General features: G+C 44.6%; 1 protein-coding gene across 1 annotated transcript in view; it reads left to right on the top strand.

Moving 5' to 3' along the window:
* SUSD3 (sushi domain containing 3) overlaps positions 1–24,183 on the top strand; it is a 134,279-nt gene extending 110,096 nt beyond the window's left edge. The window contains exons 4-6 of the mRNA XM_083156182.1: positions 2,016–2,163; positions 13,025–13,186; positions 23,508–24,183. Of these exons, the coding sequence (XP_083012308.1) occupies positions 2,016–2,163; positions 13,025–13,186; positions 23,508–23,715 (518 nt within the window). The 3' untranslated portion in view covers positions 23,716–24,183. The remainder of the gene's footprint in view (positions 1–2,015; positions 2,164–13,024; positions 13,187–23,507) is intronic.
* The last annotated feature ends 2,262 nt before the right edge of the window (positions 24,184–26,445 follow it).

The following is a 26,445-nucleotide window of genomic DNA, read 5'->3' as shown; positions in this document are numbered from 1 at the left end:
GTAGTTTTGTCACCTCTGTTTTAATTTTAATTATGTGTCATAAAAGACACTTGTGGGAACCAAGTTGCACATCAGAATCATCAGAATCATCTTTATTGGCCAGGTATACTTGCGTATGCTTGGAATTTTTTGTGGTAACAGTGCAGCATCAAGCAGGGAACACAAGGGGGGTGGGAAGAGAAGCATAAACATACATCACATACATTTCACATATATCTAGAACAGTTCGAGTTAGTATTTAGTATTTGGTACATTCAATACTGTTTAGTTGGTGGACAGCTATTGGGAAGAAGCCTTTTGTAGTTCTTATCGTCTTTGCTGGGATGGACCTAAAACGTCTGCCTGACAGAAGGGGTTCAAACAGGTTGTGGCCAGGGTGTAACTTGCCCGCCAAGATCTTTCCTGCAAGCTTTGACCCTGGCTAGGTATAGTTCTTGGACAGTGGGGAGCTCCGCCCCAATGATCTTTTCTGCCATCCTCACCACTCTTTGCAACCTTCGTCTGTCATTCTCGTTTGCTCCTCCGAACCAGATTGTGATCGAGGAGCAAAGGACTCTACTATGGCAGTTTAGAAGATGAGCAGCAGCTCCTGCGGGATGTTGAATTTCTTGAGTTGCCTCAGGAAGAACAACCGCTGCTGAGCCTTCTTGACAGTTGTAATGATGTTGGGGCCCCATTTTGCAGGAAATCTTTGTTCCTAGGAATTTGAAGGACATGAACATGTATGCCAGTAGGTGCTGATTGGGCAACTGTAGCTAGAATAAAGGACACATCTATAATGGCCTCATTTTTGGCTTTTCCTCTATGGGGGTAATTCAGACCAGATCGCACCGCCACTAATTCACTCAGTGTTCAGTTAAGATGCTACCAAGCTAGAGTGAAATCCTGCCTTGAGAATATTTGTGCTTGCTGTCCGAATAGATGTGTATGCCTGCAAATCTATTTGAGGGAATATGTCCAAAACCCATCGTAGCAGTCTCACCATCGTAGCAGGCTCACCATCGTAGCAGGCTCACCATCGTAATAGGCTCACCATCGAATGATTTTTACACTGGGCACAAGTCATCACAGGCTCAGAGTAGCCAGAATCTTACTTGATGATGGGATGGAAAAAGGCGTATCCGGCCTGAAGCTGACGTCAGACACCCTCCCCTAAAATGCTCAGACATGCCTAGCATTTTGCTGGACACTCCCAGCGTTTCCCTAGGCACGCTTGACTTTTTCTTAGCACTCCCACTAGATGCCATTTTCCACCCCCAGACACCTACCTGAACGGCCTGCTTATAAAAGAAGTAGCAGGATTTCATCGCAGGACGGCCTTGTGCATGCGTACAATGGCCGGACGCATGTGCAGTCAATCGATAATCGCCCACTGTGCGATCGGGTTTGAATTACCCCTTATATGAGAACCATTTAGCCTGTAAATGCCTTGTAAGGAGATTGTAGCTGTGTGTAATAGATGTACGAGAATATACTGCGTTCCGCTCTATTCTATGAATGCAAAGTCATAGCAACTGTTATGCAATATAACTAAAGTACCATAAATATGTATTTGTAAATTGGAGATGCTTTGGCAGAACTTACATTCAGAATACATAATTGTTCCCATCGGAATGATCTAAGTACTATCGTATTTATGCAGCCTTTTCTAGAATAGCGCATGCGTTCTGTTTATTTGTGTTCTGTACACATTTCATATTAATAGCACCTACAGTAAATGAATATAATATTCTCTGAGACCTCAATATACTGTACATTCACATTCTCACCCAAGGCTATTCGGTATGTTGTTTCTATTCAATATCTGTCACAGTGAACATAAGTGATATACAAATAGGGCCAAGCTTAAGAGCCGCCTTCAGGACAATATCTACTTTGAACGGCAGCCAGAATTAAACTTCATTTCTCACACTGATGGCTAAACCAAGGCTTTGCCATTGAAATAATGTAGTCTTATTTAATAAATGGCTTTTCTGTTGTGATGACATGGACCTCGTTTATTTCCTGTTTTACAGCCCTATCAAAATATGATACATTTGGATTTAAAGTGGCCGTCATTGCTTCCATTGTGAGCTGTGCCATCATCCTGTTGATGTCAATGGCTTTTTTGGTGTGCTGCCTGGTGAAATGCGTAAAGAAGAGTGAAAGGAGACGCTTGGAACGGTAAGGGCAGAAACGGCACAGTGGGTGCTCACTATTAATGCGTCACTCCTTTACCTTGGGTAGCCATTTTGTTTTGTGTTCCCTGAGCTTGCCCCCATGCAATTGCTTCTTCTATGCAATTGCTTCAATATGGCACCACAAGGGATCCGCGGCGCCCAATTACAGACTACATAAACAAGTAAGTGACTTACAGATGAATCCAATAGAGGACAAGTACGGGGTACATACACATAACTGCATCAGGAGATGGCACTGATATAAGAGCCCTGCTGATTATCGGCTGCGCGCATGAAAGCAGTACTCCGTACGCATGTGCGAGCCTTCTGTGAGAACGCAGTCAGCAATGGCTGCTCGCCAGGTGATTGACACCATGTGGCAGTTTGTGGGCAGCAACCCGACCGTTGGGAGGGAGGGCCACTGACGTCAAAAGCGTCCTCCTTCTCTCCACAGCCATTGCAGCACCAAGTAAGTCCTGGCTTAATGGGCGCTGCGAACAGAGGGGGAAACCATTCAATGATGGTGAGTGATTGTCAGTGGTTTTCCCCTTATGTGCACGGGTGCAAACAAATGTGCTTGGGCAGGGCAGCATCTACCTGATTGCTGGGCTCAGAAAACAGTGCTTGTGTGGGTTTCCTGCGGGTACGCCGGTTTCCTCCCACAATCCAAAAATATACTGGTAGGTCAATTGGCTCCAAACAAATTAACCCTAGAATGTCTGTGTGTGCGTATATATGTGGTAGGGAATATAGATTGTAAGCTCTACTGGGGCAGGGACTGATGTGAATGTTTAACTATTCTCTGTAATGCGCTGCGGAATATGTGTGCGCTATATAAGAAACTGTTATTAAAGAAAGGAAGAAAATATGCTTGTGGCTCTTTGTAAATAATGACCAATGTCTTCAGTGAAAGTATTGGAAGGCATGCAGAAGCTAGTAAAATAAAGTCAAACACATCTTCCATGTCTGCAGTGTTAGTACTGCTTATTATATACAGTTGTAGTGTACGCACTGTGGATATTTCTGTGTCAGTCTTCTACCACTCAGCGTTATAATGTGACCGATAAATTAGGAGCCTCAGCTGTAGTGTGAATCCCAGAACCTCCTGTACAGTCACAGTGGTTATGCTGAGTCAACAGTCTCTGTTATCTTCTGGTGCCAGTTTTGCCTCTGTAGTGAAAATCTCTCATTCTAAAGTTAAGCTGACACCATAAATTAACCATTACTGATTCAGTAGTACATCAAAAACTATTTGCATATCCTGCTCGCTTTGTGTTCCTGAAGTGCTTTATGTCTTTAGTTATCTGTGTCCTCCATTTGGTGACTGTCAGCACAATTATCTCGAAGCATTAATGTCTTGGTTGCTGAGGAGCTCTGGAATACATACCTGCCATCTCCAGCCAAATAATGTATAACCTGAATGCTGAATGTCTAATTACCGTTTAGTCTTGTCTCTCTCTGCAAACGTATCTGCAGCACTGATTGGATGGTACTTTGCTTCCATGTTTACTCTATGAGGGGAATTTATTCAATGCTCTTCAGAGTGTCAAGACTCATAGAGGTGTCCTCATAAACCTAGTGAGATGCTTGGCAGAACTATGCAGCATCATGCTCTGTCCAGCATATTCTGTAAGGGGCATTAAGTGTGTGGCATAATGTGTAATGTGCATTAGTGTGTGGCGTAATGTGTAAGGGGCATTACAGTGTGTGTCATAATGTGTACTGGGCACTATGGTGTGCAGCATAATGTAAATAATTACATAATTGACTGTCGACCTAGACACTGTCCACTATTTGATTTCATCCCTTTGAAACACAACACTTTGGGGTATCAATGCGGGCGGCGAGCTATACGGAGAGCAGTGCCGATAGCTCACCGTCAGAGTATTCAATGGCCTCCCCATTACTCTCCGTTTCCACCTTGCCTGTCCCCTGAGGTGAGGTGGAAACGGTGAGTGTGGCCATCAAAATGGTGGTTCTTGCCACAAAGGGCAGTATTCAATGAGAAAAATTATCCATGTTTTATGGCGAGTTTGTGCTTTTCTCGCGTTGGACAGAGACTTTTGCTCTCAAAAAGCGAGCAACCCTATTCAACGTGCACTTCTCGCCGTCTTTCTAAGTGATTTTCGCCGTGTCTCTCCGTGTAGCAATTCTCCATCTTTTCATGGAGAAGTGGAATGTGAACTTTTAAAATAAAAGGTTTTTTGTTTTAATTTTGGTGTAAAAAAATCAGGAATTTTATTCTGTGAAAGGGCATGCTATTTTGATTCATGTGCTTATAGCACATGAATATATATTTAATAAAAAAAAAATATATATATATATATTTTTTTTTTTACACAGAGCAGCCAGCAGGGGGCCGGGACCCGAGCCGCTCATTAGATATTCATATATTCACTGCACCCGATCATTACATATGCACGATCGGGTGCAGTGAATACACGGTCCCCTGTTGGCTCTCCCGGGGGGCAGCTTGTGCTGCCTGGCTCCCGGGGAGCCCACCTCCCCCCCACATACGTTCTGGGGCAGGTCTTCCATCTCCCTGCCTGCCGCCGTCCTCAGGTTCCCTGCAGCGTCACCTCATACGCTGGATTGGCTGAGACTCGCCGCGGGGGGCGGCGAGTCTCAGTCACATTGAATAGTGTATAAAGTGCTGTGACGGAGAGTCTCCAAACATGGAGAATCTCCGCAAAAACACGGAGATTGCATGGCGAGCGAAAAAAAAACCACTCGCCATGCACGGAGAATATTGTCATTGAATACTGCCCTAAATGCAGTGAACCTCGCCAGTTTCCACCTCGACTCAGGGAATAGGCGAGGTGGAAATGGCGAGTGAAGGGGAAGCCGTTGAATACTCTGACGGTGAGCTATCGGCACTGCTCACCGTATAGCTAGCCGCCAGGGGCTCGCCATCCGCATTGAATATACCCCAATGTTAATTTATCTAGGCACATTATTTTCTATTATTTTATACATCATAGATGATTATATGGGGGAAATTTACTAAGATGTGAGTTCTGTTTCACATGATTTGGGTCAATCAATTAGATTGATCAATCTATTATCTTCTAGAAGGTGCTAAATAAATAAGAAGTCAATTCTGATTGGTTGCCCATAGCAACATCCCATGTGAAGTAGATCTCCCATCTTAGTATATTTCCCATTATGTGTTATTTTTCTTAAAACTCATGAACTTATGTAATTTAAATATTGATGCATAGAAAATGTTAGAACTACTTTATAAAATTGCTGTTTGCAAAAGAATAAGGGATAGCCAATTACCCCCGAGAAAACATCGGGAGCAAAAACTTCTGTTATTCTCTATTATTCCTGATGTTTTTCTGATGTTTTGCCGATGTTTCTATTGAGCTATTCATTTAAATCACCAGTTAAAAGAAAACATGTTCTCTCAAAAAACAAACATGTTCATTTTGTTTCACCTGTCAGTGGCAGGTTAAACATAATCCCCAATAAACCGCTTCGTGCATCGGCTTATCATGGCTAATAGGATAGTCCTGGGCAAGATATTTAATTGACAGTAGTTGGATACTGTCCACAATCTGGATTTTACACACTTTATACTTACACAGCTAGCTCTTGTGCACGATCCTCTACATTTTAGTTTATTTTGCAAACTTGAACAGAAAGATCCGTCCCTAATTTAGCATACTTAAAAGTAAAGAATGGGAGCGCAGAGCACAAACACCAGATATTAGAATATTTCCCGTTGCAAAATCGGTATCATTAGCCAAACCTGAGAAGTAGTTGAGACTATTCTTTCTCAATGCCAGTCGCAAATGTTACAATTGAGTTACAGTATCTCCCCTCAGCCAATTAATTTCCTTCTGACACCTGGAAAAGAGTCGCCGATTAGACTTCACTTTACGCGGCCCGGGAACATTATGTTTCCACTAGGCTTGCATTGAAATTGTGTTACAGTTAATTAAGTGGAAAGTATAACTAAAAATAAATGAAGAGGAGGAAAGCAGAGAACACCGATAAGAAGAATTATCATTAAAACACATTTTCTCCTGTGTTTGGTAACATTTAATTTTCTTGATAAGTTTCATATTGGAGACAAAGAAGAACTCCAGTCTTTAATTGATGCTTTGTTCAAAACCGATATCGCACTAATGCATTGCGGATATACAGCACAATCACATAAATGTCTATTATCAGTGTATGAGTGCAGGTGGGCTTCATCTGCCTAATTAAGTAGACAACCTGTGTTGGAAAACTACATATCCCAGCATGCCCTACCAGTGAGATTCAGGTTGCCTATGCCTGGTATATTGTAGAGACACACTATACTGGGTACCTAGAACTCCCAAGCAAAGTATCTAGTGCTAGAACACCCATTTCAGACCCGTTCTTTGGGTCCAAATTCGTCCCTGTCCCCGATGTTCGGGGTTTGTGCATGCGCGATTATGCGCATGTGCAAACCCCAGGAGGGAACAGCTTTGGGAATGGAGGGCTGGAGGCAGGCAAGGGGGTGGCCCAGTGTTTTATGGGCGTCACCATAAAAATGCTGGGCGTTCTCCTACAGACACAGGCATGACGATGCCTGCTTGGGGCGGGCGGCTGACGTCACAAGAAAGACCAAGTTCGGCCGGAATAAAAGTCAGTCTAGACCAGGCATGTCCAACGTTGGCCCTCCAGATGTTGTGAAACTACACATCCCAGCATGCTTTGCAATAGTTTTAGCATTCTCTAATAACAAAACTGTGGCAAAGCATGCTGGGATGTGTAGTTTCACAACATCTGGAGGGCCAACGATGGACATGCCTGGTCTAGACTGACCTATATTACCGAAGGGGAGAAAAATCATTCGATGGTGTGTGACCAACAAAGGATGTCTCTCCCATTCATCTGCATGCAAAGAGATGTGTTAGCGAACACATCCCCTTGTATTTTAGAGAGAGGATTTGCACGGTGGGAGGGGATTCCCCCGGGAGGCAGCCGGCATTTACCTGTTCATACACAGCCTAGCGAACAGCTCTGAATCAGGCCCACTGGATGATGAGTTGATTGGGGTATGGGCTATTAGGTTGACAGTGCCTAGGCGGACATTCAACCGGTCGTTCGCTATTGGTTAACGGTCAAAATGTCAACACGTCAAAAAAGGTCAACATACATTAGGTCGACATGGCCCAAAGGTTTACAGTGGCAGAAGGTTGACATGAAAAGGTCGACATGGACACGGCACAAGTGTACCTCGTGCCCTCGGCACGGTGCCTCGCTGCTATCAGAACTATTTTATTCTCCCTCTATGCCCACTGGGATGGTAACGTATGAACAAGTTTGTTTAAAAAAGAAAATCATGGAAAACTCATGTCAACCTTTTTCCACGTCGACCTTTTTCATGTTGACATTTTGCTTGTGTCAACCTTTTCACTGTTGTCTTAGCCACTGTCCACCTAATGACCACATCTGTTGACTGACACGTAGTTGGCGCTTGTGGGTGGTAAACGGACGTTTTCTAGGAGTGTCATGGAAAATGCAGGTGTGCCCAGCGATCAGGTTTGAATTAGACCCTATGTCGCTAACAATGCACGCTCCCATGCGCCGTCAGTGACATCCCCCATCGCCTGTACATGCACAATGACGGAGGACATGCGAGGGCCATGTTACGGAATGCTGGCCCATTGGCAGAGTGCTATGTTCCATTACTGTATAAGCATGTAATGCTAATCCCTGTCTATGGGCTACCCATGTGAATATATGTAGTCATTGTATCAATGAGCTAATATAGTTCTATCTGCTAGATTTATGTGGTTGTAGTAGCCTTTTATGTCTCTGTATTAATACATTGTAATTTACAGATGTCATGGGCTATTAGATAGTTTATGGATTGATCTGTACTCCCGCAAGCTGCGTTTTTTCCTGTTTTTATTAATTTGAAGGTGGATGAAGTTCCTTTATTTTAGCTGCTGCTGAGGGAGTCACTATAATTCCCCTTACAAGCATTGAATACTGTTCATATCTGGCTATATACTGTATATTTCCATGCCATGGATGGACTTTCTCCTTTCACGCTGAATAATTCATGTTGGTATATGGAGACAATATTTGCAATAGGTCAGCACAACATTCTCTCGCTAGATCTGAAGAACTTATGTACAATATTACATCCATTTGTCATTGCTCGTTACAGTGTCTCAAGAACCAGCGAAGTATCTCAATATAGGATGCTCTGTGCAGCTTGGCAGGCTGCAGGCTGCTGTGCCATCATGTCCCCTGGATGCTCCTGGCATCTCATTTATAGCCGCGCACAGGGGCAGGATTTTACTTGGGCAGGGAGGCGGCTACAGCGATGAGGCCCTTTGTTCAAAAGCACTATATACTCAGCACTAGTTACAGCCCTGGGGTAGAGGTCCCTGCTTGTAAGGCTAAAATAAATCCAGATAAAATCTACTATTAAAAAAATCTTAACTCTTTGAGTGCCAACATCTCTATGAGAGCTGTGCAAAATATCCGCTATAAATGCCAGCGTCGCTCACATTTGTTATATAAATTCAAATAATAAATGTGTAAAAAAAGATTATACTTCCTATATAAGGTAAATATTACAGGTCATTATGATGAATATAAATGTTTGCTTGCCAATTTCACACCTATTTTGACAAATTCACTTGGCACTTAAAAGGGTTAAATCATTGGCAGTAAGGGACTGTATGGAGAGGTAAAAATACAGGGGTGTTGGCCTGCCTTCAGCTCTCATCATATACTGTATATAGAGAAACATGGTGCCAGCATCGCTACTGCCCTGGCCAGTCTACATGACCATAGAGACACTCAGGAAGTCGATGTTACTCTTTTCTGTGTCAATGCTCATTCTGTATATTTTAGCTTACTTTTTTCGCTTTGGGGTTCAGCTATTACCCTTTGTTTGAATTGATCTTTATAAATTTAAAGTCAATGCACCTAATAATTTCCTTTTTTTCTTTAGCCTGCATACAGTAATTGTCCAATTAAATCTAACGATCATTAGTTCATTTTTTGTGTGTTTTTATCTATTTACAGTAAAGTCAGTGGGTGGGACGTATAAAGAATCACATTCTGAATGGAATACATCTGATATAACACTAGATGCATGTACAAGTGTGATTAAATTGGCAAAGGATGGCTCTTCCAAAAGCAGTTGCGATGATAGCACTTCCAGGTTTATGGGAGTTTGAAATTGGTACCACAGATAACTAACCTGCAGGAATTAGGGAGTGTTGAACATAAGTTAACTTAAGTACATCTTTAGTACATCTTGCCCAATATCAGATTCCAGAGAGTTAAGCCTCTCTAATGGTGCCCATACACTTATGAGATACTGGGGCAGATGTATTAAGCCTTAAGAAGAGATAAATGCATTGGTGATAAGGAGAGATAAACGTCCAGCCAATCAGCTCCTAACTGACTTTTTTCAAACACAGCCTGTGACATAGCAGTTAGCAGGTGATTGGCTGGACATTTATCTCTCTTTGGGCCTTATTCTGATCGGTGCGGCCGGATCCGAATATGCGGCCAGGACCGTGCGTGCGAAACCCCGCCTTCCATACGGATCACCAACTCCGTCCGTACGCGGTAAGAAGCTGGCCGAACGGACCGCACGTGTATTTTTCATGGAATACGCCTCCTCATCTCAGGGAACCTCCCCCATCATTCGATGGTCGCAGACCATCGAATGCAGGACCGAGTGGTCCACCAGCTCCCGCAACCTCAGACCACACAGACATTTTTCCGTGCAAAAGCAGGGATCTGGGCGGGCCGGCGATGTCATATGTCCGCCCCCTACACGTGCGTCACGGCCGCATTACCATACGTACGCCCAGCGTTTGCATGGGAACGCCCATGAAACGTGGGGCGTATGCATATGGTAATGAGCCCAAATAGCCCTTCACGCCCCTCTCCACCCCCTGTTCGGAGTGTTCACATTTCATGCGGGATTTTGCCGTACGCCCCACTCGCACATGCACAGAGACGCCTCTGCACATGCGCAGACACAAAACATTCGGCGGCACGAACGCACGCGGATATTACCGCACCAACCAGAATAAGGGCCTTTATCACCATTTATCTCTTGTTAAGGCTAAAGGATAAATCGAATGACTGTATGCACATTTTAGGGACCATGCAATGTGCGTGCCCGCCGGTCGAATGTCGCGTTGATACATAGTAAGTGCTGCACATAATATCTATTGAATTACAGGAGTGATCTCATGTGGTTTTTAACAACATGTGATCGCTCCAATGCAATCTGAGGGAATGCCTTCAGCAGCAAGGGGTTTGGGGAGAGGGGGCCAGAGGGACAGCTGGCCTCTGTGTAGCTTAGCACTGTGAAGAAGCGCTAGCAGGTGGCGGGGGTCAGCGCAGCAGCAGCATAAAAAAAAAGTTTAAAATAGAGATGAGCGGGTCCGGATCCGCCAGACCCGAATATGGTGATCCGAGTCAGGATCCGAGCCGGTTCGGGAGTTCCTGCCTGAATTCAGGACCAAAAACGAGGCAAAACGTCATCATCGCGCTGTCAGATTCTCGCGGGATCTGGATTCTATATAAGACGCACGCGCGCCCCGCCATCTTCACTCCATTATAGGAGAGGGAAGAGGGTGGTTGGGATCTGTGCTCCGTGCTTTGTGCCTTGTGCCCTGTGCTGTGATTTATTTAGTGACTGATTTTTTATTTTGTTGTAAACTAGGTGCTGCAGTGCTCACACGCAGGGGCTGCAGTGCTGCTGACTGTACACGCAGTGTCCATAATACAAGGGGCTGTGTCCAGTGTGTCAGGGGCTGTGTCCAGTGGGTCAGGGGCTGTGCCCAGTGTGTCAGGGGCTGTGTCCAGTGTGTCAGGGGCTGTGTCCAGTGTACAGGGGCTGTGTCCAGTGTACAGGGGCTGTGTCCAGTGTACAGGGGCTGTATCCAGTCTACAGGGGCTGTATCCAGTCTACAGGGGCTGTGTCCAGTCTACAGGGGCTGTGTCCAGTCTACAGGGGCTGTGTCCATTGTCCAGGGGCTGTGTCCATTGTCCAGGGGCTGTGTCCATTGTCCAGGGGCTGTGTCCATTGTCCAGGGGCTGTGTCCAGGGTGACAGGCTGTATCCAGTGTCCAGTGTAATGGGCTGTGTCCAGTGTGAGGGCATATATATCTAGTGTCCAGTGTGACGGCCTATATCCAGTGTCCAGTGTGACGGCATATATCCATTGGCCAGTGTGAGGGCATATATATCCATTGTCCAGTGTGAAGGCCTGTATCCATTGTCCAGTGTGACGGCATATATCCAGTGTCCAGTGTGAGGGCATATATAAAGTGTCCAGTGTGACGGCCTATATCCATTGTCCAGTGTGACGGCATATATCCATTGGCCAGTGTGAGGGCATATATATCCATTGTCCAGTGTGACGGCATATATCCAGTGTCCAGTGTGAGGGCATATATCCAGTGTCCAGTGTGATGGCCTATATCCATTGTCCAGTGTGACGGCATATATCCATTGGCCAGTGTGAGGGCATATATATCCATTGGCCAGTGTGAGGGCATATATATCCATTGGCCAGTGTGAGGGCATATATATCCATTGTCCAGTGTGAGGGCATATATATCCATTGTCAAGTGTGAGGGCATATATCCAGTGTCCAGTGTGAGGGCATATATATCTAGTGTCCAGTGTGACGGCCTGTGTCCAGTGTCCAGTGTAACGGGCTGTGTCCAGTGTGAGGGCATATATATCTAGTGTGACGGCCTATATCCAGTGTGACTTTTTTTTTACTTGAATTGACTAGAAATGAGTGGAAATTAATGTTGTTGAGCTTAATAATACTTTAGGGGCAAAAACAGGCCCAAAATCTGTTATTTTAGCAATTTTTAGCATTTTGCCAAAAAGAATTCAGATCCAAAACACGAAGGGAGATCCAGATCCAAAACCAAAACAGAAACCCGAAAAAGTGGCCGCCGCACATCTCTAGTTTAAAACACTGGGCGGCCCTTTGATTGGCTGAGCTCTCTCAGCAAATCAGAGGGCCTCTCAGTGTTTTATTACTCTGCCTCCCTCCACCCGCCCTCTTCAAGCACACAATATATCATCGCAAGATGGCATGCGACATCGTGTACTGGAAGGGGGCACTTTTTGCACCATAAGATGCGATCACATAAGTGTATGAACAGCATAAGGGCAATTTTGTGGACAATATCGCTTAGTGTGTACACTCCCTTTCGTTGACTATGCGCACTCCCGTACGTCGTTAACAGCCCTCTCCCTTGTCCAGCATGTTGGGACGAGGAACGTCCTCATCAACGATGGCCGTGCTATAGTGACAGCACGGCCTTCGTTCCCCCTGCCATCGCTCACCTCGGAGCCAGCATATGTGTATGCACGTATATAGATTGGACAGATAAATTTTTTAGGTGTGTACCCACCTTTAGCCAGAAAAAGCCATGGAACTTGCCTCTGACTGATTTATTGCAGTGTTAACCTCTTAAAATTGTAAAACACTTTACATTTTGCTTTAATAAAGAGGTCCCTGAATCAGAACCTTGTTCATTTGTCTTGCGTATAGAATATATACCAAATTCTCTTATACATGAACTTCAGAGTCAGCCCCCTGCTCTATTTCCATAAATACATTGCAGGATAAGCCATTTCCAAACAATTATTCTGTGAAGTTGAAAGCTGAGAAAGTTGTACGTGATCAAAATGGATTCATGTTAATAATCTCGGCTGTGAATTGCAGACAAACAGAATGGAAATGTATCAGATTGTGACATGGGACTGAAGTCTCGGCTGTTTGATGTGGTTCTGGAAGATGCTATACTGAGAATATGCAGATTCCAATGATGTGTCTCCTGCATTCATCTAATCTTTTGTTATCTTGTATTGTGCAGAGACAAGGTCATGTGGCATCAATTAGAATGTGAGGAACTGGAGAACATGCAGGCGGCATACTTCGCAATGAAAGGAAAAAACAACAATAACAATAAGCTGGGGAAGCGGCCGAGAATTGATGACTGGTTTAATATGGCTTATGAGAACCAAGGATTCTGTAGGTAAGTCCTAAATAAAGCCAATAATAACTTTTCTCTTCCTAAAAGCACTGGATCGTTAGTGAAAAAAAACGAGACTGTTGACATTTTGGGCCGTATTCAAGGCAGCCAGCAAGGGGGTTAAACGACGGGGATCACCAAAAACAAGCGACCCCCGCCGTTTAACCCCTGCGCCGGCCACTCACCCTATTCTACGTTCCAGGGGAATCCTTACTGTCAGAGGACAGAGAGGATTCCCCCAAACAGCATTGCTCGCGGCTAATGCGGGGAGCCTGCTGCATTTAGCTGCGAGCCTCCCTGCTTTAATGGCTGCAGATGCCGTTTCCCCATTGCTACAAAAACCTAGTGACTTGGAAACGGTGTGTGCAGGGAGTCAGTTGACCCAGGGACGGTATTCGGTCCCTGAGTGGACAATCGCTAGGTCGACCACTAATGGTCAACATTCACTAGGACAACACCTATAAATGATCGACATAACCTAGGTCAACATTGACAGAAGGTCGACATACGCAAAAGGTTGACATTGACATGGTTGACACTCAAAAGGTCGACACACTGTTTTTGTATTGTTTTTTTTTGTGTAGACTGACATGGTTCATACTTTACCATCCAATTTGGCTCGCTTGAAGTATGGCAAGCGCAGCGCTTAGTGGAAGGGGAAACGGTACACTTTTACATTGTCCATGTCGACATTGACCCCAAAAAATATTAAAGAATCTATCAATGATGACCTAGGGCCTAGATGGCTAACCTTGACACTCCAGATGTTTTTAAAACTACACATCCCAGCATGCTCTGCTTCAGTTTTGCAATTTTGGCCAAGCTAAATCTGATGCACAGCATGCTGGGATGTGTAGTTCAAAAACAGCTGGAGTGTCAAGGTTAGCCATCAAGGACCTAGGGTATGTCAACCATTTCTAGGTGTCGACCTACAGTATTCACTGTTGACCTTTAGTGGTCGACCTAATGACTGTCCACCTAGACATTGTCGCCCCCTGTACCATAACCATAGGGAGTGGGGAGGTGATGATGGTGAGGGAATGAAAAGCACATCAGAAGAGGGCCCTGCTCGTGAGATCGTATTACTATTATTGTTAGACCTTACAGTATTCCTGTTGAGGACACACAGCAGAGGCAGCCATCTTGTGATTGAAACCAACATACATGAGTGAGATATTAATGTACTAGCTGACCCGCCCGGCGTTGCCCGGGAAAACCTTGGGGTTTCTTTATTTCCAAAATTGCTGAAAAATGTCATCTTACAATATGCTGTGCCAAAGACCTAAGATTGTAATTTGTTATAGATTCCACCATAATGTTAGAATGTGTTTGCATTGATACTCAATGATGGCAATGAAATCAGGTGTGGTGTTGTTGTTTGAAACACAACGCTCCTGAGTTGATGACTTGTATGTGTTGATGAATTCCACATCCACTCCTGAGATTTAGCACCTACTGTATGACATATCCTCCAACATCTGAGGATCAGAAATCGGTACAAAATCAGAAAGGGACGTGGCCACACCTCAATTTCTATACTTTCAATGGTACAGTTTCTAGGGTGTGTAATTACAGGCGCTGAGTGCGTGGGGTCCGGGGTGGGCGTTACTTACCGCGCCATAATTAATTAAAAATTCACTGCTCCCTGCCACTGCCACTCCCCTCACCGAACCTGCAGCAGTCTCTGAGGTCTGGGGATCTGTAAAGCACATGCACCGAGCATCTCTACCAAACAGTGGGGCAGCCCCTGAGTGTGGGAGGAGGTCCGCGGGCCTGGCCACATGATGTCATGACGCGACGCACACTATCCGCACCACTGTAATGCACCACTGGGAATGGGTGCAATAGGCCAAATTCTTCCCTACACCCGCCGGGCCAATCCACTGATCCAGCCATCACAATCATCAATGGATGCATTGATAAGGTTTGGAGTTTAAGAAGTTGAAGAATAAGACTGAGAAAAATAATTGCCATGTTACAAAGTGTACAATTTACTCAAGTGTACATAGAAGTACAATCAAGAAATGAAAGTAGGATTAAAAAATAAGTTCTGATTCAAACTGATAATTGTTTGGATGGGGTGGGTTGTGAAACAAATCTATAGGTGGGGGTATGGATATTGTGGGCATAATTGGTGTTTGTTACACCTACAGGGGGCCCTCAATTGATGGGATTTTCACTACAGTGTCACGGTCACAGTGTCACCATAGGGGGATTCTCAATTGGGATCCAGGTGGTCTTTTAGGGACCCTTTACAATCCTGTAGGTCTCTTCTCCTTGAGCTTACAGTCTCCCTTAATGATAGTCAATCACTGAGGGAGACTGTAGGCTCCAGGAGAAGAGACCAACGGGATTGTAAAGGGGTCCCTAAAAGACCACCTGAACCCCAATTGGAAATCCCCCTACGGTGACACTGTAGTGAGAATTTCTCATCAACTGGGGACCCCCTGTAGGTGTACCAAACACCAATTATGCCCACAATATCCATACCCCCTCCACCTATAGATTTGTTTCGCAACCCACCGCCATCCAAACAATTTTCAGTTTGAATCAGAATTTATTTTTTAATCCTACTTTCATTTCTTGATTGTACTGTACTTCTATGTACACATATTTTTTACACTTTACACTATAACATGACAAATCTTCATCTCAGTCTTATTCTTCAACTTCTTACACTCATAACATTCAAACAAATGCATGCAGCGCTCATGCCCATCGACCAAACATTATCTATGAACCAAAAGAGTCTGGGAAACCCTTAAGGCAGAGCAGTGCCTGATATCCAACTGACTAACAGGGTGAGTGCAGTGTACCCACTTTGTATTGATCAATGGGTGCATTGGCCAGGACAAAGATTTCTCAGTGCAACTGGCCGGGGAGCGCAGTGACAGGCTGGAGGACTGGAGAGACGGATATGGGGAACAAAGTAGAAACGGTACATTAGGTACAGTTTTTATTTGCCGGTACAGACGGTTAAATAAACGGCAAATTATTTTTTATGTGTTCTGCGTGTTTGTGTGTGTTGTACTGTTTTTGTGTGTGTGTGTTGTAGTGTATGTGGTTGTGTGTGTTGTATTGTATGTATCTGTCTAATGCGTAAGTGTGTGAGGTGTGCTACGTATATACAGTATGTGTGTGTTGTGTCTTTGTGTATCTGTGCAATGTTTAAGTGTGTGTTTTGTGTGTGTCGTACTGTTTTTTGGGTGTGTGTGGTGAATGTGGGTGTGTGTTGTGCTGTTAGAGGTATGTTATGTGTGTGTGTTGTGTGTATCTGCCCTATGTGTAAGTGCGTAAGGTGTGCTATGTATAAATCTGTGTGTGTGTAGTGTGCTGTGTGTATCTGTGCAATGTTTAAGTGTGTGTTTTGTGTATTGTACTGTTTTGGGGTGTGTGTTGTAGTGAATGTGGGTGTGTGTTGTACTGTGAGTGTTGTGTTGTGTGTTTCTGCCGAATGTGTAAGTTCGTGATGTGTGCTACGTATATATGTGTGTGTAGTGTGCTTTGCGTATCCTGGCAATGTTTAAGTGTGTGTGTTCTGTGTGTTGTACTGTTTTTGGGTGTGTGTTGTAGTGTGTATGGATTTGTATTGTACTGCATGTGGTGTGTTGTGTGTGTGTATCTGTCCAATGTGTAAGTGTGTGAGGTGCTCTACGTATAAATGTGTGTGTTGTGTGCTATGAGTGCGTATGTGGTGTACTGTGTGTGTGTGCGTGTACAATGTGTATGTGTGTGTGTGTTGTGTGGTCTATGTATATCCTCAATTATTTCCTAATTGTTTAAAGCCTTCACCATAATGTTAGAATGCACTGGCGTAACTAACGCTAGGCAGCCCAAGCGGTCGCGGGGGGGAGCCGGCACCATTGGGGCGCAGGGTCACAGCTGAAAAAACTTTTGAGTACTGTGTGTGCGAGTGAGCTGCTGCAGCAGCCAATAAGAAATAGGATACATACACTTCTCTGTCTGGGGACGCTCAGTGACCCGCCTTAATCCTTTGCCCTGATTTTCCGGCAGCTGCAGCATAAGTTTTTCAGAGCTAGCTTGTCTGTGATTTGCTGCGCCGGATCAGGTGGGCGGCTCTGTTAGCATCAGGGAAGTGCTCTCTGTGTAGCTGCTGCTGCTGTATTGCCTTCGTCTCATCCAAAACGAAGGTATGTGTGCTGCAGGCTACAACCCTTCACATCAGCAGTAGCTCCCTAGCCTTATTTTTCTCTTGCTGGCAGGTACTGACACAAGGCAGCAGAGCGAATTATCGTTCTCCCACCCTATCTCCAAAACGTACACTGCCTCGCTAAACACATAACAAACAGCCATAGGTCAAGCCAGTGATTATTTCCTCAGATCTGTGCATTGCTGTCACTATCCCTGCAACTGGGGGAGACGGAGTATAAGTAAATCACCAGGTTTTGCAAATGTTCCAAGCACTGTTATGTTCAGTGTTGTGTTTGCCAGAAATATCTAAACTCAGCTTATGTTTGTTTGAATGCCTAGAAATCCTATAATGGAGATAAGCAAACATCTAAAAATTAGTTATATTTCACCTAACGAGATATGCCTTTATCACCAGTAATTTTGACAAAATGCACACAATTTGTTGTTACACCGTCTACATGCACTGACTGTGACTATTAAGCCCCCTACACACTAACAAACTCCCCACCAACACTGATGCTTTTTTTGTTTTTTTTTTTACTAAAAATGGAGGGGGAGGGGCGCCATAATTTTTTTTGGCTGGGGGGAGCAAAATTTCTAGTTACGCCACTGTTAGAATGTGTCATTCATACTCAATGACAGCAATGAAATCAGGTGTGGAGTTGTTCCTTCACAAACGGTTTCCCAGATCATCGATCTTTTCCCCAGAACATCAATGAAGGAAAATTACAACTTGGTGTTTTTTAAATTTCTAAGTGAAATTTCCCAAAAACGGCTTCGAGGTGCACACCACCGGGTCCAGAGGTTATCTTGTTGCTGAATTTGGTGACTCTGAGTGCCACGGTGTGTCCGCAATGCGTCGGACACGCACACACACACACACACGCACACAGACTCTTCAACTTATTATATAGATAATGAAGTTAAGGAATTAATTACATCATTGAGGGATATGGCATAATTTATTCCCCAAAAAGTGAGCTTATCTGTAACATTTGTCTACATCCTTAAATATTTGTAAGAGATCCATGTGACATTTGCACAACACTACCAAGCCGGTAAAGGAGATTGGGGCATTGTTTAGTGTACCTTCAGAGTGTCCGTTAACATTGGCCATTGGAAACCTAAACAATCTCTACTGCGTGATAATATGAAATGTTATGTACAGTGTACTGTTACAGTTTAAAAACAAATTTAAATGTCTACCACCCAACTCCCCCCCCCCCCCCCCCCCCCCAAACTAAATTCTTAACTTGGCTTATTCTCATTATGACAAGGACATTGTGACTAAACTATATTAGACTCCCCCAGTCAGCCTGAGAAGCGAAATCAATGGCTTTGAATTAACTGATTCAAACTGGCAGGGGAGGAAAGGTGCCCCCTTGGGAGCAGGAGCCCGGCGGCAGATGACTCCATTGTCTCCCAGAGTTACGCCTCTGGGCACCAGACAGGTAGATAATACAGTACTAGGCACAAGACAGGTAGATACGTCAGCAATACTAGTATTGTGCACCACCAGAATTTAAAATAATTAATTTTATTATTAGGTACTGCTTGGCAGTGGCACTCAGTGGCACACGTCAGTGCACCAGCAGCATGGAATTATTTTTTACAGTCCCACACAGCACAAGTATTATTTTTTAATTAAATTAGATATAGCAGCCTAGTATGTACTAGGTAGGTACACTAGGTAGGCAGTAGCACTGCCAGTGGCAACAGTGGACTGAGTAACTAAATAATACTGGCAGATTCAGTGCAGGCAGCACCAGTGGACTATATATATAATATAATTAATTAATTATTAATATAATATATAATATTACAGCATAGCACCAGAGGTAGGCCCCAGCACAGAGGAGACAGTAGTACTACAGGTACACAGTTAGACTGTTCTAAGCAGAGAGGAGAACAGAGTACACAGCAGCACTGAGGGAGACAGCCCCAGCGAATAAAATAATTAATTACAGCACAGCACACCAGAGGTAGACCGCACAAAGGAGACAGTAGTACTACAAGTACACAGTTAGACTACACAGCAGCACTGAGAGACAGCCCCAGCGAATAAAAAATATTGCGTTCAAGGTCAAGCTCAAGTTTAAGCCCCAGCAGCAGCACCAACACACCCTCTCCCAACCCACTACTAGACTGGAGTGAAGATGGCGGGTGCAGCAGCCGCTATTTAAAGCCTCGCGAAATCCTAGTATAAAGCAGTGCCAATAGACCTAGTTGGTGTAGACCTAATGACCGTATCCCACTGACGGACAGCACACACTGTTTACCTTAGACAACATTTTAGACAATATTGTTTTTGTTATACATTGAACACTAAATACGGTACTTGTGTATTATCTGGGCGCCCGATTTTTTTCATTGCATGCCACTACTTAAGGCATGGGATGAGATGCTATTTTTCATTGTAAAGACCTGATTTTTAAGTGTATAGTCACCCATGGGTGATTTCATACCCCCACTATCCAACTACGCATGGAGTTGTTTTTATATAATGTGGCAAGAGCAGCGAGCCACCGAGCCCGAAGCGTGGCGAGCACAGCGAGCCCCGCGAGGGGACGCGGATTACTTTACATGTATTCTGCTTCCCCTAGCAGGGCTCGCTGTGCTCGCCACGCTTTGGGATTGGTGGCTTACTGCGCTCGCCACACTATATAAAATCGACTCCATGCATAGTTGGATAGTGGGGGTATGAAATCACCCATGGGTGACTATACAATTAAAAATCGGGTGTTTGCAATGAAAAATCGCATCGCATGAATTGTATGCCACTATATTGCATGTGATGTGATGCAATACAATGAAAAAATCAGGCGCCCAGATATTACACAAGTACCCTAAATACATGTTACTATGTGAATAAAATAAACTTATCTCTCCACATTACTTTAATCAGAATCAGACTTAGCTTTATTGACCAGGTATACTTAAGTATACTAGGAATTTTGTTTTCGGGTTTGCTGTGCAACAGCCAGGAGGGTAACAAGTAAATAGTATACAATATAAGCAATACACAATATAACTAGGTGGGGGAACATGTACAGTCATACAGAAATTTATTCCGAGAGGACACAGTGTTAAATTATGTGCAGAGGGTTATGGCGCGACTAGACAGTAAGATGTGCAGGAGTTCACATGTCAGCAGATGAACCGCTTGAGGGAAGAAACTTTTTTGGCTTCTGGAGGACCTGGTGGGAATGGCCCGGTAGCATCTGCCTGATGGCAGTAGGTTAAACAAGCCATGGCCAGGATGTAGGTGGTCCTTGACTATCTTCATTGCCTGCTTTTTTGCTCTGGGCAGGTAAATGTCCTAAACAGAGGGAAGGTCTGCCCCGAAGATCTTCTCCGCAGTTCTGACTACCTTTTGGAGTCTGCATTTGTCTCTCTCGCTGGCGGAGCCGTACCAGACCAGTATCGAGGAGCACAGGAGAAGAAGCTTCTGTGGGATGTTGAACTTCCTCAGTTACCTAAGGAAGAATAGCCTCTGCTGCACTTTTCCAACAATAGTACCAGTGTTGGGTCCCCATTTGAGATCATGGGAGATTGTGGTCCCTAGGAACTTGAAGGAGTCCACTAGCGACACCACGCTGTCAGCAATCATTAGCAGAGGAACACCAACAAACTTCTTCTTAAAGTCCACTACCATCACAATGGTTTTGTGGGTTGAGATGTAGATGGTTGCTGCTGCATCACTGGGCCAATCGGTCCACTTTTCTTCTGTAGGCCGATTTGTCCTTGATGAGGCTAATGATACTAGTGATGATACTGATTGCACCTCTTAGTGCAGTCATTGGTGTACAGGGAGAAGAGCAGTGATGAGTACACAGTCCTGGGGGGCTCCTGTGCTGATGGACCGCACGTGGGAGGTGAATTTTCCCGCTTTCACAACCTGTTTTCTATTAGTCAAGAAGTCCACAATCCAGGAACAGGTAGCTTCAGGGACTCCTAGGCAGAGAAGTTTGGGGTGGAGGATGTTGGGGATGATTATATTGAAGGCCGAGCTGAAGTCAACAAACAGGACCCTTGTATAGGTACTAGGTATATGCAGGTGCTGCAGAATGTAGTGCAGGCTGAGGTTGACTGCATTCTTGACACATCAATTCAATCGGTAGGTGAACTGGAGGGGGTCTAGCTGGTGGCCAGTCACAGCTTTCAGGTGGTTCAGTACCAGGCGCTCAAACGTTTTCATGATCACAGACATCAGAGATATTGGTTGGTAGTCGTTCAGATTTGTGATAGTCAATTTCTTAGGGACCGGAACAATAGTGGAGCTTTTGTTTTGAGGCAAGAGGGAACTTTGCATAGCTTCAGTGATTTGTTGAAGATCCTCGTGAATATGGGGGCACGCTGATCCGCGCCTACTTTCAGGGCAGATGGTGACACCCGTCAGGACCCGGTGCTTTCCTTGGTTAATGATTGTTATATTATAAGAAAATAACTAATTGACTGCACAAAATGTGATTTAAAGTGTTCTTTATGTTCCAAGAAAAGCATTACAGTAAAAATGCATTCACAATAGCTTTCCATACCAGGTGTGACACTAACAGTGATGTCACCCGGTATGGTGGATTCAATGGGCGGCATTCAGTGCCGTGACAAGGGGGTTTTCTACAGCGAGGATGGCTTATTATCGGTGAGGAAAAGCCATCATCGCCATCAAATCCCCTCACCGTATTCAATGTTAGGGAGAAATCTTTGCCATAACCTCATAAATGGTGAGGTTCGCCGCAAATGCAGTGCGTCCGCTGAATTTGTGTCGTTTGGCCACACTCACTGTTTCCACCTTGCTGAAAGGAACCAGCAAGGTGGAAACGGCGAGTGAATGGGAGGTAGTTGAATACTCTGACAGCGAGTTATCAGCACTGCTCGCCATGAGAGCATTGAATACCGCTGACAGTCTTGGTGCATAGGAAAAGGGGCATGGCCACATGTACAGGGGGTGCAGACTCAGGACCCGAACCCCCGTTCCGTCACCCTGACTGGAACTGGGTTCTGCATATAATGTCATATAGCATCACCCAGAAGATGGCACCTGGATGCGGTCCGCACCTCTCTTGTGACCCCACTGCTTCCTACATCCAACACATACACATCTTTTGTCTGTTACACAAGTTCTTGAGAATGCATTACTATGCACAGCACATTGACCTGACTTCTAAGAACTAAGCAGATAACATCTCTTAAACAAAAATGTCATTGGGTGGAAGAGTTCATGACATTGGTTAATTCAGATACAACTGGCTTTTGTCATTTCTTAGAAACACCAGCCCACCATCCCTGGCCCATTTACATAATGTGCAGGTGCTTGTCTATGACAAATGTATTCCAAGGTGCAGTCCGCTTGTTGGTAAACCACAGATACTGTTGTATGTTGTATTAGCTCACCACAAATGTATCACACCTGAAGCTAAACATCCTGTGTCGTGTTTGCAAAACGATAACCTCACAATGCAAAACCTTTTTTTTTTTTCTTAAGCAGTTTGAAAGGATTTATAAATTCTTACTTAATATATGGTAAAAACAGGTAATATATGGATAGCCGGATAGTACTATTAGGCTAAAAATACACTTTTTTCATGAAGTAAATTTATGGATAGCCGGATAGTACTATTAGGCTAAAAATACACTTTTTTTCATGAAGTAAATTTAATAGGATAGCCATTCCCCCATATTGTAAATTATGTGTATGATATGATATGATATCCGGCCAACATATCTATAGTGTCTAGGTCCATTGATTTTCCACCTTTTTATCTTGCGGCACACTGAGTAAGATTTTAAAATTGCCAAGGCACACCATGAGATCCCCACAGGGCAAAACACATTGGCCCACACAGGAAAAAAACAAACCTATTGGCCCCCATATAAAAAAAAAACAATCACACTGGTCCCCACAGGTAACAAAAATAAAAATACATTGGCCCTTTAGATGAAAAGAAGAGACCAGAAAATAACAGTTGAACTGGTGGTGGCTGTAAACTGGTTTGGGCATCTCTACAGTGGTTGAAAAACACTGGTCTAGATAGTCAAACGATCGACATCACTTTGGGGGGGGGAAAACTAAGAGATTCCATTGGTTACACTGTACAGCAATCTTACTGCACTTATGTTTCTGCTGTTCTAAGATGCAGACAAATGATTCCCCTCTCTATTTTCCCTACAGATGCCATGACGCATGGAGGAAGGATTGTGTCTCACCGAGTCCTAGAGAAGGGAATTGTGAGCCCTGTCACACTCAGGAACGATCTAGCAGACAACTTGGCCATAGCTGCAGTGTTGCAATACAGACTGTAAGCGGAATGCATGTTGTGGAAATCTACGGACATGACAAAGAAACTCAGAGGAGGCCTAATCCTCATGTACCTGAGTGACGGCAATATATGACACATGGGACTACTATTCGCTCTTATGATTATGTGCCTTAATATTATTGGAATGTTGACATTAAAAAATGGAATGGAAAAAGTCCTACAGGTTCTGCCTGATTTGGAGAGAGAACTTTTCTAGTATCAGAGACATGAGGCAAACCCAACCCTTGGATACTATCTACAGCTGCTGTGTCTGCCAAATGAAACTACATACTGTAGGGACCTGTTATCTACATGTTACCAGGGCCGGCGCCACCACTAGGCAAGGTTAGGCATTTGCCTAGGGCGCCGGCCACTAGGGGGCGGTAGTGAGCTGCAGCCGGGGAGAAGCAGCAGCCAGCAGGAAGCTATGCCCAGAGAAGCTGCCATGCCTGCAGAGGAAACAAGCAAGCAGCTATTTGTGAGTAACCCCGCCAGAGCCCGCCCGCATACTAGCCAGCTACTGCGCTGACAGACAGTTCCGAATCCCCAGTTATCAGGCCTGCCTGCTACAGCGGGAAACTTCGTAGCCCCTGTCAGTCAGTCAACTGCCTGTCAGCGTTGATCCCCTGCCCGCCTCCCCACCCTGGATGGTCTGGACCGGACATCGACACACATGATGATGCGGGCGGCAGAGCAATGTACTGACTTTGGCGGGTGGAGGAGCCGCCGCCGCCCGACCGCCCAGCTACATAGTGAGTGTGTTTCACTAAGTAGCTGGGCTGGCGGGCGCTCCTCCACCCGCCGGAGTCAGTACATTGCTCTGCCGCCCGCTCGTGTGTGTCGGTGTCCAGTCCAGACCGTCCAGGGTGGGGAGGCGGGCAGGGGATTAAGTAACGCTGACAGTTGACTGACTGACAGGGGTGACAAAGTTTCCCGCTGTAGCAGGCAGGCCTGATAACTGGGGATTCAGAACTGTCTGTCAGCGCAGCGGCTAGCTGGTACACGGGCAAGCAGTCCCCTGCACCCTCGGTAGTTTCATTACTTTATTAATTATAGAGCCTGGTGGGGGTAGCGTCTACGCGCCATGCAGTTGGAGCCTGGAGCCAGGCAAGGAGAGACAGCGTGCGGAAGGAGCCGTGCCAGAAGGGGGGGGGGGGGGGGGGCGGGGGGCGGTGTCCTGCAGGTTTGCCTAGGGCACCTAGATGCCTTGCACCGGCCCTGCATGTTACAGTACAGGACTGCGGATGGAAGCAACTAGAGGGAGTTCAGACCGGTTTACAGGAATTTCCTTTCTAGATTTATGAAGTCCTATATAATATATATATATTATTAATATTTTTTATTTTTGAAGGATCAGATGCATCTAAAAATTCAGAGTGAAATGTAATAGGATGAGAGATTCAGAAAGTGAGAGATTTGGTAAGAAATCTCCAGGTTTTTTTAAGCAGCAATCATTTACACTGCAACATCAAACTGGTTCTGCAGTGTAAATGATTGCCGCTTTAAAACAACCTGGAGATTTCTTACCAAATCTCTCACTTTCTGAATCTCTCATCCTATTACATTTCCCCCTCATCATCAATATCATAAATAAAAGTATTTTACTAGTTTTATCAATAATCATGTGTTCTGGAAAAGCCAAGTTGTTTCATTGATGTAGATTTATCAAGAGGGAGACAGCGCGGAGAGAGATAAAGTACAAATGTATTTTACCTCTCAAGAATGTTTGATACATCTTGACCTTTATTTTAATTGTGCAGCATCGCTAATGTTTATTAGTGCTGACAGTATGGACAATGATCAACACAGACAGAGAAATGAGATACAGATACAATGTCACAAGCAGCCTGCTGTATAAGGAGAGAATGTAGGTCATGATTTATGTCTGGGACCATACATTTTCTAACCAAAAGCTTTTTATACATAATAGAACAGTAAATGAGCAGGTCCCCTATGCAGTATTGTTTTTTGTTGTTTTTTTCTTCAGTGTAAAGGGTGCTGTTGCTGTCCATCTGTATAAATCAGTATGCTCTCTCTTCATATTATAGTGCTGTGCACAATAATGTTAGAGCCACTGACAGAATGTACACTGGTGCTGCTTACTCGGCTGCTGTTCCTCCTGGTAAATGAAAACAAAATATATTAATGTGGATTTAGTATACCATAAATCAGGGCTTGATTTCCAGCAAGGCAATTGAGGTCACAGTCTAGGGCTTGGCGGGTCACATGGTTGGTGCCCATGAAATCCAGTACATGATCCATCACAAAGGCTGACTTTTAGTTAAATGATTTACAGAGGCTCAGTAACGGGGCTCAGATCCAACCGCACTCCCAGAATCCCACTGTGCATCGGAAGCCCGCAGCTCTGCCCCAGCACAGCAGCTGCCACTGCTTGCCTGCACTAACAGTAAGGAGCGGAGGGGCAGAGAAAGGCAGAGAGGCAGAGTCAGTGTTGCCCACCCACAATGTATGTACTAATATAGTGACTGCACTTGTAACTTAACACATCACAAAGGTCTACAACTCTACATTATACAAGTTATAGATTAGTGAGGCAAAATAAAAAAATACAATACAAAAGTAACATTCATTAAAATGAGTGCAAACAAGATTTTTTGTTACACATTAGTAACCAGATATTTGTATTAATTCTTCAAAACTGGTTGTGTGGGAGATGATGGGGTAAATTGACTAAGTTCGGAGTTCTATTGCAGATGGGATGTTGCCCATAGCAACCAGAGGGCCAGATGCACTAAGCTTCAAAAGTGATAAAATGGAGAGTGATAAACAGCCAGCCAATCAGCTCCTACC

The sequence above is a fragment of the Crinia signifera genome, chromosome 8 (assembly GCF_055691185.1).
Source record: "Crinia signifera chromosome 8, ASM5569118v1, whole genome shotgun sequence".
In the NCBI taxonomy this organism is placed as follows: Eukaryota; Metazoa; Chordata; class Amphibia; order Anura; family Myobatrachidae; genus Crinia; species Crinia signifera.
Note: the sequence above shows the minus strand (reverse complement) of the source record. Positions and strands in the feature narration are given on the sequence as shown.